The following is a 17,152-nucleotide window of genomic DNA, read 5'->3' on the forward strand; positions in this document are numbered from 1 at the left end:
ATGCACAAAGTAACAGTGCACTTACAGTGGGAAATCCCCTTGTTCTTTACTTACACAAAGGAAACAAAAAAGACTGAGAAGCAGACTGCACTCACCGTCCAGTTGCCAGCACTAAGATTCTGCAAAGCTCCTGCAGCAGCTTCCAGAGTGTTGAAGTTCTGACTCTCGGTGAGGATGGAGAGGTACAGTCGGACCACGTCTGGCTGGTACAATAATTCAAAGCCTGCAGGTGGGGCAAGAGGAGAACAGAAGCAAGAGAAGCAGAGAAGACAATGCATAAATAAACACATAATTTTATTTCATCACATAAGAGAACAGAGAATGAAGAGCTTCTGCCCTACCCAGGACATTCTATCCACAGTTGTTGGAAATGGTGGAGACAGCAACTCATGCAGAGAATGTTCACGTGGGCTGAAGGTCACTTTGCTTGTCCTGAGGTTGACAATTCTTTCTGGAATCTGTGCTATGCTATAAACTGCCCAGCATGCAGGTAATGACAAGGTGACAAGAGACAATTTTTGCCTGCAACAATTCCTACTTTGCATCTCTAGACTGCGCTGCAAATTCACCTTGCACTCCTGTCCTTGTTCAAATCTCTCTCAATACTTTCAGACACAAAGAGCAGGGCCGAAGAGAGCGAGCTACAGCATCCTGTCAGCCACACCCTGCACACACCCAGGGGACAGAAGGGAGGGGCAGGATGTCAAAGAGACCAGAACCCCCAAGTGTGAGGGGCAAGGAGAACACTGACTCCAGTTCAAATATTCAGCACAGAAATCCAGCAGCATTGTCCCACACTGGGAGACTGTGACAGCCACATCTGTTCACTGCAGATCCCCAGAGTCACTGTATCAGCTGTGCAGTTTAAGCACGACAGGAATGAGAGCCACTCCCAGCTCTGCCAAGGATTTCCTTTTGTGATGCTGAGTAACTGACAGTAGCATCGTGTCCTGACTTCCTCATCCATAGGATTAGGATTTATGCGTCTACCCACATCAAAAAGAGGGTCTTAGGCAAGAATTCCATCACTCCAAGTTGCTGCACAACTTGAAGCAATTTTTACCTATCTTCCTTCACTAAGTGTAGCATGACACACTGCATCAATGAGGGCAGAGTATGCCAAGCATCTGCTTACAGGACTGGCCAGACACACCATCTCAATGTGGTGTTCAGATTATGTGAACAAAAAACTAAACCCCTAAAGTGCCTTGGTGAGTGCAGGATGGCACAAGCAATTTCTGGTCAACGTGACTCATCTGCAGTCACTGTAGCTGGTCTGGTGGCCTTTGGGATGCTTGCAGTAAGTAAGGTTCAGCAAGCATTACCTAGGAGAGAATTTCTAGAAAAACATGACATCAAAGAAAGCATGAAGTTGTGAAGAAGCCTGGGCAAAGAGGGAATTTCAAGCTTGTTTTGAGCAGAAGAATTTTTATTATTTGTACACATGAAAAGAATGTTTTTCACATGACAAGATGCTGTCCTAGAACTGTAGCATAATTCAAAGCAAGTTTTCCACTAGCAAGACAGGAAACCTCTAAACACAAATCACTTCCTCTCTTCAGTATCTTCTCTTCAAAATCACCCATCTCTCATGCACATGTCTGAGATTATAGTATTTTAGACATCTTGGAGCAATGCTATCCTATCCAGTGGATATCCTATAATTTTTTTTTTAAAATTATTGTTCCCTGTTGCTAAAGGCTTCCTGAAATAAAAGCCTTGATCTTAAGCATAACTATTTCTCCACATCCTTCATACCAGTTATGGCTGTGTGGCTATGTGAGTCAAGATCTCAGAACTCAGCCCTTTAAACCCTGTATAACACTGCCTATAAACACAGGCTGTGTTAACCCCGTGGCTGTACAGGGGGTACGAACCCCACCGAATGCAAGGAGATGCAATCAGCTAAGGTTTGTTCCATACCAAAAATCTGATCTATGCATGAGGATCCATGAGCTGGCTCATACTTTCCATGCTCAGCCTCTCATGTGCATCCCAGCACGCCTGGATCCTTCTCCAGTGACTGGATACTTAACCTGCTCCACATCCATGCCTCGTTCTAATGCCACCACTTGCCTGCTACACATGACACCCTATAGATACGTGCAAGCTACAACAGATGGCAACCCCCAAAGGCATCCTGCCAATCCATACCGCTGCCTTTCCTCTTCTCCGATGTCTCCTCCTTGTGCTGGGATCACTGCCCTCTATATTGAATGCTGAGGAAAAACTATCGTTACTTAATCCATGAAGCATGAACAGTTGTACGTACAGCTTTTCTCCATTCCTTGAGTAAGTCTGTGATTATCTGACTCCAATACGACCTTCATATCACCCTTCTCCCCTGCCACTTCACAAGGTGAATTGGCAACCTAAGAACTTCTCAAGAAAAAACACTGCTGATAAGCGCCCAGTGTTCCTTTCCTGAACAGTAGTACTTAAAAATCTCTTAGGATAGCCTACTGGAATTCTGACACTTTTATCTTTTAAGGAAGCTTTGCTGAAATGTAAATCAGATCAGCAGAAGAGATGAAGGCAGGTTCATTAACAGATAATATTCATACAGAACATTTTCTGCTTCTGTATCTGAGCTCACGCTTGCCTGTGGTTCAACAGGATGCAATTGTTCAGCCAGTCTTCTGTTTAGGAGTAGTACCCAGCTGTAATTTCGGCACACTTGGAAACAGCCCCACACTCTTACTCTGTCCTGTTATTTAAATGCAGTCTGTGATGTGCCCTTTCTGTCAGTCTGTACGCTCCCTTTTGGCTGGACACACTTCCTTCTTCAGCACCTCGCTGTGTGTGAATACTGAGATGCTCCAACCCTCTAACCTCTGCTTCCCTCCTGCAGACCCAGCTGCATTCCAGTCACGCACCTCCCACCCGCTCTCTGTCATTACCTCTCTCCATGCATGAAAGCCTCTCCTTTTTCCTACTTACTGATGTAAGAGCATCTCAAAAACGCCTTCACCTTCTCTCTTCAATAATGCACAGCATTTTCCCTACCAACCACCAGTACCTTCCTGCTTTGAGGCACAACTCCTTAGCCAGGTGGTGGATGATTCCCACCTCACTCCACACACCCTCCTTTCCAGCTACATTTATGCCTCTGCCCTATTGGCATCTGTCTTAAACACAGTCAGTCAGTGTTGCACACCACACACAGCTCTGTCCTCCCTCCTGCCTGCTCCTCCTCCCAGCACTGCAGCTCTTCTGGGTCAGCCTGGGTATGCCAGGGAAAGGCAGGAGGAGTTGCCAAAGCCAAGTACCAAGAATGCCCCTCATGGAGGCTGCTCATTAGCAGGGATGAGAACCTAATAACGAGAAAGTTACTGCTGCACTGGAGGGTTTTTCCTCTCTGACAGCAAGCTGACACTTTTCATAAGCATTATAGTGCCTTAAAAAGAAACAAACAAGTTTTATATTTTCTCCATCTGCCTCCTGTCCTAATGAATCCAGCTCTGCTATTTATAGGATGTAATTTGTCTGAATTATTATAAATTTCCTTCCAGTGTTGCATGAAGGCCTTGCACGTTTTTCCATGAAGCGCTTCAAGCACGTTCCTGGGAAGCACAGCTGGTCTCACCTCCATTAAGCACCTGCTTCTTTTCAAAACTGATTTCCTTAATTTCAAGATCATCTTAATTATTTTTTCAGGTAATGCTACTTTTATGCAATATACAGCTAACTCCTTACTCCCATTTAAAAATGGATAGAATAAATGAGAAAAGAGAGTAATTAGTGATAGAGAATACATCAAACAAGAAAAACATCCACTGTTTTTCTTTTTTCTTTAAAAAGCTGTTTTAATTATAGCCCAGATTCAGCATTGTCCTTAAAAAGATAATCTTCCTGGAATAAGTGAGATTTTTCCATTGGTTATGGATTTGTGCTGAGTTGCAATCTACCACTGTTTCCTCCTGGAAAAGCATGGAGATAAGTAATTTATTGCTTTTTTCATCGCAGAAAGCAAAGTAAACAAGTTCACTCTATTTGTTTTTGGCTTTCAGAGAAACAGAGAAATGCCTAGGACACTGATGTCACTGTGAGCATCAGACCTTTTGCAGTGTGTAAGCATTTCCCCAGCTAACAACAACATGAACATGTCACAGAGGAGTATCTTTATATTAGAGTCATCTTCTCCAACACACTGCAGTCTCATCTTTCTGAGAAATAGGAAGATGAGCTTTTTTGCAGCAGAGTTGCTCAGAATTGGCAAATGGGACTAGTTCTGTGTGAAGTTCACACTACCAGGACGTGGCAAGTACATTATCCTTTATTTGCCCAGAGAACAGTGACAGCACAGACAGCAATTTGAATCCTGAATAGAAAAACACCTGAGGAATTAGCGGATTAGCCATTTCCATCCCTTCAATCCTCAGTCCCTGTGCTGAGAATGATGCAGCAGTTCCTGGATTATCTCTTCCACAAAACTATTTACTTTCATCTTGGCAATGCTGATCCTGTGCCTATACTTAGCTACATTCTGGCAATAACATAAGATACTGCACCAGGTACCTATCTCTGATACACCTGCTTAATCCCAAATTCAGACAACTCTCTTTGGAACAAGGCTGCCAAACCTATTCCCTTTCACCACCCATTCCATTTAGGATTTATTCCCCCACCACAGGCATGGGAAATTATACACATGTGGATGCTGGTCAGATGAGAGATCTCCTGCTGCTGCAGCAGAAATTCACTGCTTAATTTTCTATCCACACAAAACCTCCGGATTGATGCTTAAAACAATTGTCAAATTTCAAATTTTTTTAGGAAGCTGGAAGGATGCTGGCAACACTGCAGAAAAAACCTAAGCAACCCCTAAACCGGGGGGAGAGGGGGTGAGTGTGTGTCTGTGGAATCATTGACGTGAACTCTTACAGCTACTCACTCCTGCAGTGCGCAGAGGCAATTCCCACTTACTGCACTGTGGTTCTCAACAGGAAGATGCAGCGGCACCTGGACTCCTTTTGGGCTGCCACCACAGCAGGAGGTGCATTCCCTGCCCACACCTCTGAGGGGCTGCCGGCACTGGGAGCTCTGGGGCCGCTGTGCTCGCCCTGAGCCGCACCTGCAGCGCCGGCAGATGGAGCGAGAGGAGCCCGGACCGCACCTCCTCTGCAAGGTCACCCGAAAACAGATTGTGCACAGTGAAAAGCATCTCCCTCAGCAACCAGGAAGCTATCAGCCAATAGCCAAACCAAAAGAAAAAAAAAAGAAAAAAAGAAGAGAGAGTAAAGAATCATGACAGTAAAAGAAATGAACAACTAGAATCTGCACGAAAGAAAAGCTCCGCAGCCCTTGGACTCCTGCCCTCTGCTGACAACCGGCCGGTACCTTCACCACAGCCTGTGCAGCTCATTGTCCCCAAGCTGTAAACCCCGGCTCAGATGTATTTGCTACAAAAATGTTTTCAGAACGCTTCAGCAGCAAATCAGTCCAGCAGTTCAACTCTCCCCTTCCAGGAACCCCTCACCCTGCAGTGTGGTTTTACAGCAGGCTACATGAAAAACCCAACAGGAGGCTGGGGGAGGCAGCTGGTTACTTTTGTAAAAACAGTAATCAGATCCCTAAAAAACCTGACCCATCAGCTCCATTCCATCTATATACTGTGCTTCAGCACCCAGTGCACAAAGCAGCTTGAATGCCAACATAAACTTGCAAGATTCTTCTAACTGAAAGGCTTAACAGTAGCAAGAACACAGCCAGCTCCAACAGAGCCAAACGCTTGGCATAAGTGCCCGAGAATGCAGCTCGATGCAGATACATGCAGAATACTGAGTGCCACAGCAGCGGCACAGCAAACTCTGCAACGAATGAAGATGAAATAATAGGTGGAAAGTTCTGAACAGTCCCTGTGGCTTTCACTTCAAGGTACAGCACAAGTCAGGACAGGTACTGCGCTTACTGCAGAGATTCAATCATGAATGCAGCATCCACCACTGAGCAGCAGCTCTGAAGACAGACAGAACAGCCTTTCAATAGTATTGAAAAGAAGGACTGGAATAATGTGGGACACACGAGACTCGAATCAGGCTTGAGGGAATGTTTAAGAAGAGTTTTTCTATTTAGGAAATGAACACCACATTGTGTGACCTTTCCAACTAATCTACTAAGTCATACACAAGTTCTAAAAGGATGTAAACTCTTCCCAGCTTATCATGTACTCCCACAATGACAGCAGCACTGGCATGCTACTCAAAAAGGGAAGCAAACAAACCCCCAGCCCAAAGGATGTAACAGGAATGTTACCAGCACTACCAAGAGTGAGGTATGCAAAAAACCAACACGGAGCTAGGGTGACTGCAGGGAAGACAGAAAGGCAGTAAGGAAAGGAAACGGGAGGGCAAGACATTGCAGGAGAAAGAAAGGATGCCTGGGAAAGCAAATTGGCTTTTACTATTTCTATTATTCTTTATATTTCCCAAGCTCCACAATCTGTCATCAAAGTACCTTCTTACAGAGTGTGATTTGTACAAGGTTGGTTACATCCCACTTCATATCCAAAGAATATGCAATTCAACAAAGAGGTGGCTCAATCAAACAACCCATTTTGACCTTGTGTGAGTTCCAGCACTTCTGTTTTCTGTGACCACATATTTTAGAGCTAATACAGTTTCCCCTTCCAAAGGACCTGCAAGCAGCATTTCTCCCAACAGTGTTTGACACACTGCCCAATACAAAGTCTTTTCCAAGCATATGCTGCTAAGTCTCCTGGCAACTGGAGATGTTCCATTAACAGCCTTTTCTCCTCACTAATCAGTAGCAAAGGCTCTGGAGGACTAATACTTAGTAAGAATCTCAGAGCTGCTGCAGATAACTGGAGCACTACCCAAGCTACTGGTTCAAAAGGGGAATGCTCCGTCCCGCAGAGCTGTCACTAAAGGGCAGGGAATCCCCAGCAGCCAGGCTGATGCAGGGATGGGAGAGCTGCGAAAGGTCTGCACCCGCAGGGAGGGGAGACACGTGGGTGAACTGCAGCACATTTAAGCATTTCTAGGTCACCTTTGGCAATGGTTTTTGTTTGCCTTTGAGAAACACCATTGTTACAAGCAACAATGCTTTGGATTGGAGTTAACATTAAACCCTTTGGCTGCATGATTAAAATGGAGAGCTCATGTAAATAGCTTCCTTTACCCCAGCCCCAGAAGACTTGCCTCTGACCTTGGAGACTCTCAGTACAGTACATGAAATGTTAACACTTAACTCTCTCGCCAGCTTCTCTAATCCAAAGTTATTTTTATTTACTTCACAGTGATAACTGAATGCATTTTCTTTTAAAGGGAACAGGACAATCATGTTATTCCAAAAGCAAATCTGTTTTGAAATGCAATTTGTATCTAAAAATCAAACATTAAATAAAATTTTCTCCCTCTCTCTTGCACACAGAGCACACACTGAAGTCTCTGTGCTGTGAGCTACGTATCAAATGCAAACTGTTTGAAGTACAGGTTCCCCTTTTCCCACCACCAGCTTACCATGGTGTTTGCAAGCTCCCAGAACGCAGCCCAGGCCCTGCATCACCACTGCAACATCTCCAAGTGGGACTTGGTTCAAAATCCTGGCTCACATACGTAAGTGAGTATGAAACTAATTTGCATCACAGGTCTGCCAGCTCTGCAGGGTTTCACAGTGTGACACTGCCAGCCGTGCTGGGTACGGAATTTCTGGCAGCTCAGGCACATCCAGGACTCTAAGCTAGGGATGAACACTCCCTGGCTGCAGAAATGCTGTGTCTAGGGGAGTCTCTATAACTGTTTGCCCCTTACTCTTGCTTCAAACACTAGAGTGTTTTAAAAGACTGATTATGCTTATGAGGTGATCTCCCTGACAGCAGATCAATATGCCAAGGGAGCAGCAATGCTCCCAGATGTGAGCAATCCTGCCTGCTCCCTTCAGAGAAGCTCCTTCCTGAAGCTTTCTGGTTGGGCTCACACCTCTAACAGCTGATGCCAAAAGGAGCTGGGCACAGTGATGATGTGCACTGCACTAGGAACTTCTTAAACAGACAGCAATCTGGCCCAAGCATATGAGATCAAGTGTGCCACTGATCATGTTTTGTTTCCCTGGGAGGGAAAACCTGAATTTCCAGATGCTGTCTGCTATATCACAAGGATATTTGAACAACAGTGACAAGGTCAAACATCGATGCTTATTCTTTCAGATCTCAGTGCGGCTGCTGCTCCTATTGGCCATGGGTGCTTCTGACGTGTCTGCTCCTGTCTCTGCAAGGGTCCAGAATTACATGACTGACTGGTTTTCCTTCTCCTCTCTGAAAGGACCCAGATGGCAGTGCTTGGTGACCGCTCACATGCCCCGAGGGGTTGTCTCCTTGTGTGTGTCACCAAACAGCTCTATTTTGTCACTCCTCCCTTTCAGCCAGAGAAAGCAATTCCAAGGACTGCACAATCCTCTCCAGAAAGCAGAGCACTGCCCAGCCCACCTGGCTCCTGGCACTTAGGCCAGCGACACCAGTAGAAAATGTGGAGGGGCTCAGGAACTGTCGACTTACTGACCTCAGAGCTGCAAACACCAGCCAAGAACACGTGGGGATGCCACAATAGTCCAAACCCATAGCACCGCCAGAGATCTCTTCCCAACTGCAGCTCTGGAAACATGCAGTAACGAGCTGACACTACAGAATACCTCATCAGGTGGGAAGTGGCCCTTTCTTCCTAATGGAAAAAGGTTGTAGTGGAGGAATCTCTAGGCCTGAACATGCTTGCTCTCTGCCTTGGTAGGGCTTGGATCCACGGCTTTTTGGAGCATACTGCTAAAGCCTTTTCCATTTGGCCAAGCTTTCCCAAAGGAACAAAATAAATAAAAAGACGGCTGGCAAAGTTAACGAGGATTGGGAACTTGAGGAAAATTGTTACTTTTCATATTAGACAAACAGATGTGTTTTTTCCAACTGTGCATTCATGTATTCATGCCAGAACATATGTGTTTTCTGGGACTTTTCCTTAAACTGAGAAAACCAAAAGCAGGCAAAAACCTTGTCCTTACAACCCCCACCTACAGCTCCGAAAAGCACAACACAGCTTTCTGATCACAGCTGCCATGTGGTGCAGCTGAAGAGACCTGAGATCTAAGACTCTTTTCACTGCCATTACTAGTGCAGATGCCTATTTGTCCAGCCCAACCATCAGCAGGTTTGAGCTTATTGTATAAAATGTGTTTATTAAAGAGAGAGATACTGAGTGATTCCCTGAAGATAAGCCCACAAAAAAACCCAAATTACAGCACAGATATGTCCAGTAGTAAAATACAATGTATTGCTGCTACTGTCTTATCAACAAGTCCAAGAGCCTCATAACACAAAAATGTCTCAGAACTAGAGTCGCCACTGAAAGTCAGCAGCACTGTTAAGGGACTCCTTCCTTTAACTTGTGGCTGCCCGAGCCTACCATTTTCTTTCCTCTGGTCTTCAGTGCATTTTTAACCAAGGATCATGTGTTCCAAATTGCCCTTTTTTGGCCTCAAGCCCCTGTAAAACTCAGCTCTGCAGCTCCAGATGCCAATCAACTGCTCTTACTCCAGGAAGCTAATGAGCTTTTAGCTTCCTCCCAGCTCAGTAGAAACCAGTCTGCAGAGAAAAACTTACTGCAAAAGGAATCGTGCTTTAGTCCTTGGCTCCAGATGCCACCTGAGCATATTTATTTTATTAAAAAGATTCTGACATTACTTAGAACTGTTGAGGTATTGAACAACTTTATAAACTTTGTGTCACAAAACTCCAGGAAGTAGAGAAGCACAGCAAAGGGAAGAAACACTACAGCAGGCAGCTACGTGACAAAATAAAAAAAACCTACATGGTAATGCATATTTAGTCAAAATATCCACACACCCTCAGACATTAAATACTGAGGTATGCAAGAAAGGTAGAAAAAGCACAGAAAAAGCTTTCTTACCTCTGAAGACCTCTGAAGTATCTTTTTTCATGTCTCCAAGACAGTGTATGAAATGTGCTGGATAATGAGGCCAGGTATGGTCCTGCCAAGTGCCCTCCCCTTCCAGGTGAGAGACTGGACACAGTAGCCCAGTAGCCCAATGCTTGTAAGGGGCTGTGGAGTGGAGGAGAGGCTGCAGTGCTCTGCAGTGCAAAGCTGTGGGGTCCAGCACCAGGCAGAAGCAGCACTCAGAGTGCAGAGGTGTGAGGTGGTTCTGCAGAGCCGGCAGCTGAGGGAGGGAGCGGCCGCAGTCCTGGAGCCAGGCTGGGCTCAAGGTGGCTGCAGCAGTGACCAGGGATTTGCCTGGACACAGCAGCCACACTCCTCCAGCCCTCCATGGATGCTGTTTCTCTCCACCAGGCCTGTGGGGAGCTGAGGTGTGGGAGGACCCACAGCACCGTCCGTGGTCAGCCCTTCTGTGCTGTTATGCACTGGGTGCTGGCACTAAAACCAACCAGCAAGGCAAACCCAAATCCTCCATCACTCAGGAATTTACAGAAACAGGATTACTTTGTCAGGCGTGGGACTTATGGGGGTTTCCACTGACTGCGCTTCAAAACATTCCCGCTGCTGAGGGACCTCCTGCTCGGGTTTGAAAGCCCACACGGTCCTGACGAGCGCTCGGGTGGATCAGAGCCAGAGCTGCGACAGACAAGGATCGACTGACAGCATTTCCACTCGGGCTGGCACCTGTCAGGTTCTCCCCTTTGCAGCATGTCTGGGTTTTATCTTCAGTGCCAAGGGAAAAACAACGTCAAGAAAAAACCCAAATCTTTCAGAGCTCACGCACACTGAAATATGCTGAGAAGCCAAACTGAAAGCTTCTTTCTGGGTTACTCATGCTTTACTGAGTCTTCTTATACTTTCACTGCTCATCATGGTTTTTATATAAAGTCTCATAAATGGTCATAAGCCATTACACAGGTATTTGGTTATCCATATGAATTCAGCTGCTTGTTAGAGGCCTGTCTGCTTAAGGCAGTGAAGGGCTACAGAACTCCACAGCTTGAATTTCTCAAATAAGGCGGAATAAATTTTTTTATTCTCCAGTGGGCATACCCTCACAGAAACATCAAATATCTCAAAATACATCCCAGTAAGAAGGAAATATTTGTACATAAACAACTAATCTTTTTTGGAGGAAGCTTATCAGAATCCAAGCTGAGCAGAAGCTACCAGGTCCAGTCTCAGCCTGCAGAAATGAAAGGTCAGTGGCTCCTAATCACTGGGACCGAAGCCTGTTTGGTTCATTATGTGCAAAGTCCTGCAATCTTGCCTTTTAAACATTTTATAAGCAACCGCCATATGGAAAGACTCCCCCATGTTAATAAATAATTTATTATATGCCAACCCAAACACTTCCTCCAATCCTGTTTGTGTCCTGAAATCGCTAATTAGTTCCTGCTCCAGCTTCCAAAGTCAAAAGTGTGTTTCAATTCCTCTCTCCATTTCATGAAAGCTGCCTCATGCACCCAAAGGCAGCCCAGTGCCTCTAATCTGTCTCAATTACAGTCACTGCGCTGCTGTCAGGCAAGTATCTCCCAAGCATCCAAGAAAAAGAAGTTGATGTTTTCAATGTCAAATGAATGTCAGGCCAGAGTGGAAGCAGCACAGAAGGTTTTCTGTAACTTCTCTAATAAGAAATGGACCTTGCAGCCCAGCTTTTTTAAGGTACTGTATTTGGGTACTTAATTCTCATGGATTTCAGTGTAAACTAGAAACATTAATGCCTCCAAGAACAGAGATTCTGCACTCATCCTCAAAGCACCAAATCCAGGCAGGGATTACAGATGATGAGAGACAAGAGGAGATGCTGCTGCTCCTCCCTCATTTAAATTGGGACACACTGGAACATACCCCATCAAAGCACTAAGTGAACAGGTACTCTCCCTCTTCCTGCCAACCATTCTCTGCAGCTTTCTGGAAAACCAGGGAAGTTTCTACTAAATGCAAACCTGCCTGCTGTTCGGTGCACTGCCTGAATATTGGATAATCACAGACAGAACTGACACAAAACCAGCTCTGCCTATAGGATAATAGGTTTCCTGGAAACACAGATCTTGCTATAAAACTTGAAGTTGGACTAGAATGTGAGGTAAGACAACATGATCCGGAGAGAAGTAGCTCCATGAAGCCTTCCCTGGCTAAATACACACACACAATACAACCACAAATAAATCTATTTGCAAGTTAAAAAGAAAAAGAAAAGAGATTGGGGCCCCAGTGTGTAGCAATGAATGAGATACTTTGCTGACACGAATAGAGGGAGCACAGAGACATTTTTCAAGAGGCGAAGGGGAACATTACACAGCATCCAACTACAGCCTGCCTTATCTTCACCACCCTACAGCAATGGCCTGCATTCATAAGCCAGCAGAAAATCATATGAGAAATTCTGTAACAAAGCCACAGCAGCCGCTACCTCAAAGCAACTCTGACACCTTCTCTGAAACCACTTCATCTCTTCTAAAACAGTGAAAAGATCCCTAACCCAACAGCCACTTTGTCCGGGACAGTTTTCAATTTCAATGCAGCTTTCTTATGGTAGTATTATGCAATTAAAAATTGAGCTTAAAATTACCCATGTAAAGGATTCTAAGCAGAAGCTGACATTTACTGTGGAGCTTGTTCATGCCTATAGAAAACTCTGAAAAGGTCAGTATAAATGTAAATAAGGTGAGATACTTCCTCAGGAGTATAGAAATTTCCATCATATTAGGGCCTATACCCATTTCTCCACGCAAGGCGATGTTATGAATGCCCTGATGGCTTCTCACGGGCCATCTGAGTCCAGAGCTTGATTTAGAAATAGATCTCCAGACTTCAGTGAAACAATTGGCACCAAATTTTCAGTGTTTCAGGGAAAGCAGGATCCAGCCACCCAGAAAACTGCCAATACAGTTTACTGTCTGTGGGTTTAATCTCAGCACTGTTTTCAGCAAGCAGGGATGTTGGATTTTGCGGGGACATGCTTGCTAGAATTTAACTATTAAGCAAAACCTTGCAGAACTGCCCATATCCAAGTCACACATGCATTTACCAAGTATTACATTTTGGATACTATCACTAACCTGAAATACTCTCCCAGGAGCAGCTCTCATGTAACTGAATAAATAGGATTACGGTCTCATGTTCCTAACACCCCCAGTTTCTCATTCCTTGAGAAATTCTGAGCACACTGCCAAGAACACAACAGCTCAGTCATCCTTCCCACTTCTCATCTCCTCTCTCACATCTGCAGATTGCCTTGTGTGCTCTCTCCTTTTATTACTCCATGTGAAAAGCAGCCCCAAAAGGGGAGTGGGAAACCTGCATCTGCAAGAAATGCAGGCTTCCAATTTCCCAAGTGTTTAAAGGTCACTGGGGACAGTCCAGGTAAGGCAGGTCCTTTCTCTAGACCTTACTCTTGTCCCCTCACACTCCGAATGAGTCTTTGGAGATGTTTTTCTTGCTCATCATTTTTAAGCTCTCAGCAGGGTAAGATGCAATTATATGCTCAATCGTGATTACAGATTTGCTGGTTGTGATTTTAGAGGTCTCAAAACAAAACTCATTAGATTAAATGTTCTTCCTGGCTTTGTATGAGAGGGACAAGAAGAACTGACATCTCTAAATGGAGTGGGCTTGCTAGCACAAGCAAGCTAGGGAGACATTGCTTTAGGAATCAGGCAATCTCATCTCTGATCCCAGCTGTACCACTGAAATGCTCTCTAACTGCACAGTTCACTTCAGCAGGGGTGCCCCCTTTCCCCTTCCACACGAGTTCGATCTTGCTGATCTAGACCTGGCCTGCTCAAGTCACAGTGTGCTGGTACTTACCCTTACTGAGACTACTGGTAAAAAAACCCACAAAGTTGCTCCAGATGTCTCCTACAAAGCAACAGTATTTTTAGTAAAGTGACAGCAAGGTGTGCAAAACACAACTGAACTGGGCACAAGGTGCAAAGACTGCTCCACAATGTCTCTTCCAGATCTGCCTGAACCAGAGTCTGTCTATTCCTGCACAGACAAATAACATTTCATGCTATTACAGACTTCCAATTTTCCCTATGATCAAGACACAGAAAATTCAGGGCTGAAACTAATGGTCTGTGAGGCTGAAATAAAAATGCTCTCCTTTCTACCACATACTGATCAACATTCTCACTGATCACCTGGAAATGCCTGGGTCAGCAATCAAGCTCTCAGTGGGTTCAGAGCAACCAGCAGCTGGATTGACATTGCTTTCTAAACCATGCAGAGGTAAGGTTCCCCCCGCCTCCAGTTGACAGGTAAATTTAAGTGACTGCTTTACCATGTAAAATGCCTGCCTCTCAGTTCAAGGTCATTTTTCTTCAATCCACAGTTAGAGGTATATGGCACATTAAGTCCTATAATTCCCCTGTCATGGTGGAGAAGGAGGGGAGCTTTTAAGCCTGTGCAGAGCACTCGGGGTTACAGAAATAAACATGGCTTTATATAGCAGCCTTCACATACAAGAGATCTCACAATGGTTTACAAAGTAATGAGTCAGATAATAGGGTTGCAGCAGCTGTGCAGGTACACACACTAGAAATTAATGCTGAGAAAACAGAAGTCTTTATTTTTTGATTCTCTTTTATTTGCTCTTCTGCAAAATGTGACTACAGCTTCAGCCCAACTAATGAGCATCAGTGGCTTTTGCAATTTAAAATGCCCCGGTTATTTGACATTCCAGTTTGTTTTAATTTTCAGATTAAATCTATGATTAAAGCTCCCCATTAACTATAATACTGTTCAAGCAAAAGTGGAGAAAATGCATGTACCTCCCTGTCTTGGCTGCACTATAAGGAAGGTCTCCTTGCCTGATCTCTAGTACCACAATTTGCAATTAGTTCAGAATCATACAACTATTTGATTTTCATTCCCCTTTCTCTCCCCCATCATTAGCTGCTATAAGCAGACACTCAGAGGCTGATTATCGAGTGTTCTGAGGATTCCATGTTTTTTTGTGCTGGCACCAGTAAAGTATATATTATAAGTAAAAATGTATTTGTCTTTGAAACAAGCCGTATCTTGAGGTGCAACCTGATACACTCAATTTTGTATATATGCTCCTTTCTCAGGTTCCATGGGCAAATGGACTCTCTCATTTCTCTTCTCATCTGAGTCACCTAATCCAGCAGTTGTGGATTAAGTTGTTTTGGAAAAATACGCTGGTTTTCTGCAGATACACTTTTCCTGGCTGGCTCTGTAATCAGTTAATGAGAGTCACACAGAACAACTAGAAAGGGAACATGGGAGGTCACCTGGGCCATCTTCCTGCTCAAAGCAGGCTCAATGCCAAAATTAGACTGAGCTATGATGCCTTTGTCCAGTCAGGTCTTGAAATTCTTCAATGATAATCAAGAACCCTTCAAAACCCCTCTGAGGAACCTGCTCCAATGCCCAATTAGGTGGCATTAGCCTCCATTTCTGTGGGCAGAAGGATACCAGGTGGGACAGATGCTTTCAGTGAGGCTCGAGTGATGTCTGTCTAGTGGTGAGTTCTGAAAGTACCAGTCATGTTGGGCTCTCAGAAATCCACATTCCAGTTACTCCTAAAGGCACATGCTTCAGAACACTCACCCGGAGCTAGAACTACCTCCTTTGCTTCTGCTCACACTATTTCTGGAAATCTGGCAAGGGATTTAAATCAACATTACACCATTTTTCTGCCTCAGCTGTTCTGAAACTTTCTGCAGTTCTCTTAACTTGTCAAGCAGCTTCGTCAGCACAACTTTGCTGCGGTACTTTTGATGGACACCAGAGACAACAGTAGCTTAGTGCAACAAGATTTTTGTAATTGATTTTGACATGGAACTGAATCACTAAATTCTGACAGAAGCCGAGTTCCTCTTCCCCGAGCTTCCTGGCGATACTGGCTGGGCAACCAGGACAACTTTCGGATTCGTACCCCTCTTCAAAGGATCATCTCATTTTTTACGCTTATGCTAAAAGGGAAGCGGGGGGAACTCAGAGATTTCATTGTTATTGTTTCTTAACTGAAACTAAGTGGCATGGCAGAAGCTGACATAATGCAACAGTGATGGATGGGGGCATGGAGTGAGTCTTTCACTGCAGTGACTGAGTCCCAGGACTGAGGCAGCTACAATTATGAGGGATAAGCACCTTCCCATTAACTCCTGCTTTTATTCCTGGCAGGCTTTTTTGGCACATTCTCATTTTATAAACAGTCCTGGAGCAGCATCTGTATAATGAGCTATGCTCTGTAATCACAAGCATTCTATTTTAGAGTAACAATCAGAAATGCTTGTAGAATAGAAATGCTAAATGAGACATACAAAAACATATACACAACCTGAAATACGGGGAGGGAAGAGAATTAACCACTCTCAGCAGGGCAAACAGTACAGCCAAAGCTGTGATAATTAAAAACATATGACTGACAACTATAGCTTTCCAACATTAACTATTTTTCATCAGAAATATTAGCCAAGTGGAAATGACATGAAAATCCGATCAGTTGTTGAAGAGTTAAGATGCTGCATTGCACACACAGCTACAACTGAAGTAAATGTAGCTGGGGAGTAAAACTCACCGATGTTTCAAGTTATGCATTCGTTTATGTATACACCTTTCTATACAAAGCATCATAAATAATGCAGTTGAACTTCTCAATAAAAACACACAATAAGTGCAATATGCTTAGTGAGAGCACAAAGCAATTCACAGTATTACATATTTTCAAAATTCTCTCTGTAACATTAACGCCTCAGTCCATTCCCACAGTATCTCACTGGGGCAAACCTCTACCATCCACCTTTAACTGAAACTGTGTTTTTATTTAAATTTTCTAGCAACAGCTGGGATACAGGATACTTCAGCAGAACTTCTCTGTTTTTACAAACGTATCATGTGCTCTCCATTTGCATTGGTTATCACAGCAGCAGTGAAAACACTAATTATTTTAGTGAAGGAATAATTCTAGCTATTATTTTGGTGAAGTGATTCTTCTAGTGAAGGGAGTGGAAATAGCAGGCTCTTCATGAACAGGTTCACTACAGCACCAGCAACTGAATGCTATTAACTTGCCTAAGGTCACTCAGTCAGTAGCAACGCTGGACTGGGAAAATGAGACTCTTCTCCTTCCAGTTCTGTCTTTAGCTGAAGCTCCAGATCACTCCATCTCCTTATTAGCTGCTGTAATTACCATATGCTCTAGTGGAGCTCCTGCTGTT

At 44.3% G+C, this 17,152-nt stretch overlaps 1 protein-coding gene and 1 long non-coding RNA gene across 12 annotated transcripts in view; one reads left to right on the forward strand and one right to left on the reverse strand.

Moving 5' to 3' along the window:
- The window catches only part of ARVCF (ARVCF delta catenin family member), a 259,648-nt gene that overhangs the window by 19,408 nt on the left and 223,088 nt on the right, over positions 1-17,152 (reverse strand). For all 11 annotated transcript variants that reach the window (XM_042034727.1, XM_042034729.1, XM_042034728.1 and 8 more), the window contains one exon: positions 96-223. In XM_042034727.1, the coding sequence (XP_041890661.1) occupies positions 96-223 (128 nt within the window). The remainder of the gene's footprint in view (positions 1-95; positions 224-17,152) is intronic.
- On the forward strand, positions 219-8,848 carry LOC121667748. The gene is made up of 2 exons (XR_006017144.1): positions 219-7,577; positions 8,168-8,848. It is a non-coding gene; the product is annotated as an uncharacterized LOC121667748 (long non-coding RNA).

Source organism: Corvus kubaryi, unplaced genomic scaffold, assembly GCF_017639235.1.
Source record: "Corvus kubaryi isolate FWS band 111438036 unplaced genomic scaffold, C.kubaryi_AGA036_p1.0 37382, whole genome shotgun sequence".
NCBI lineage: Eukaryota > Metazoa > Chordata > Aves > Passeriformes > Corvidae > Corvus > Corvus kubaryi.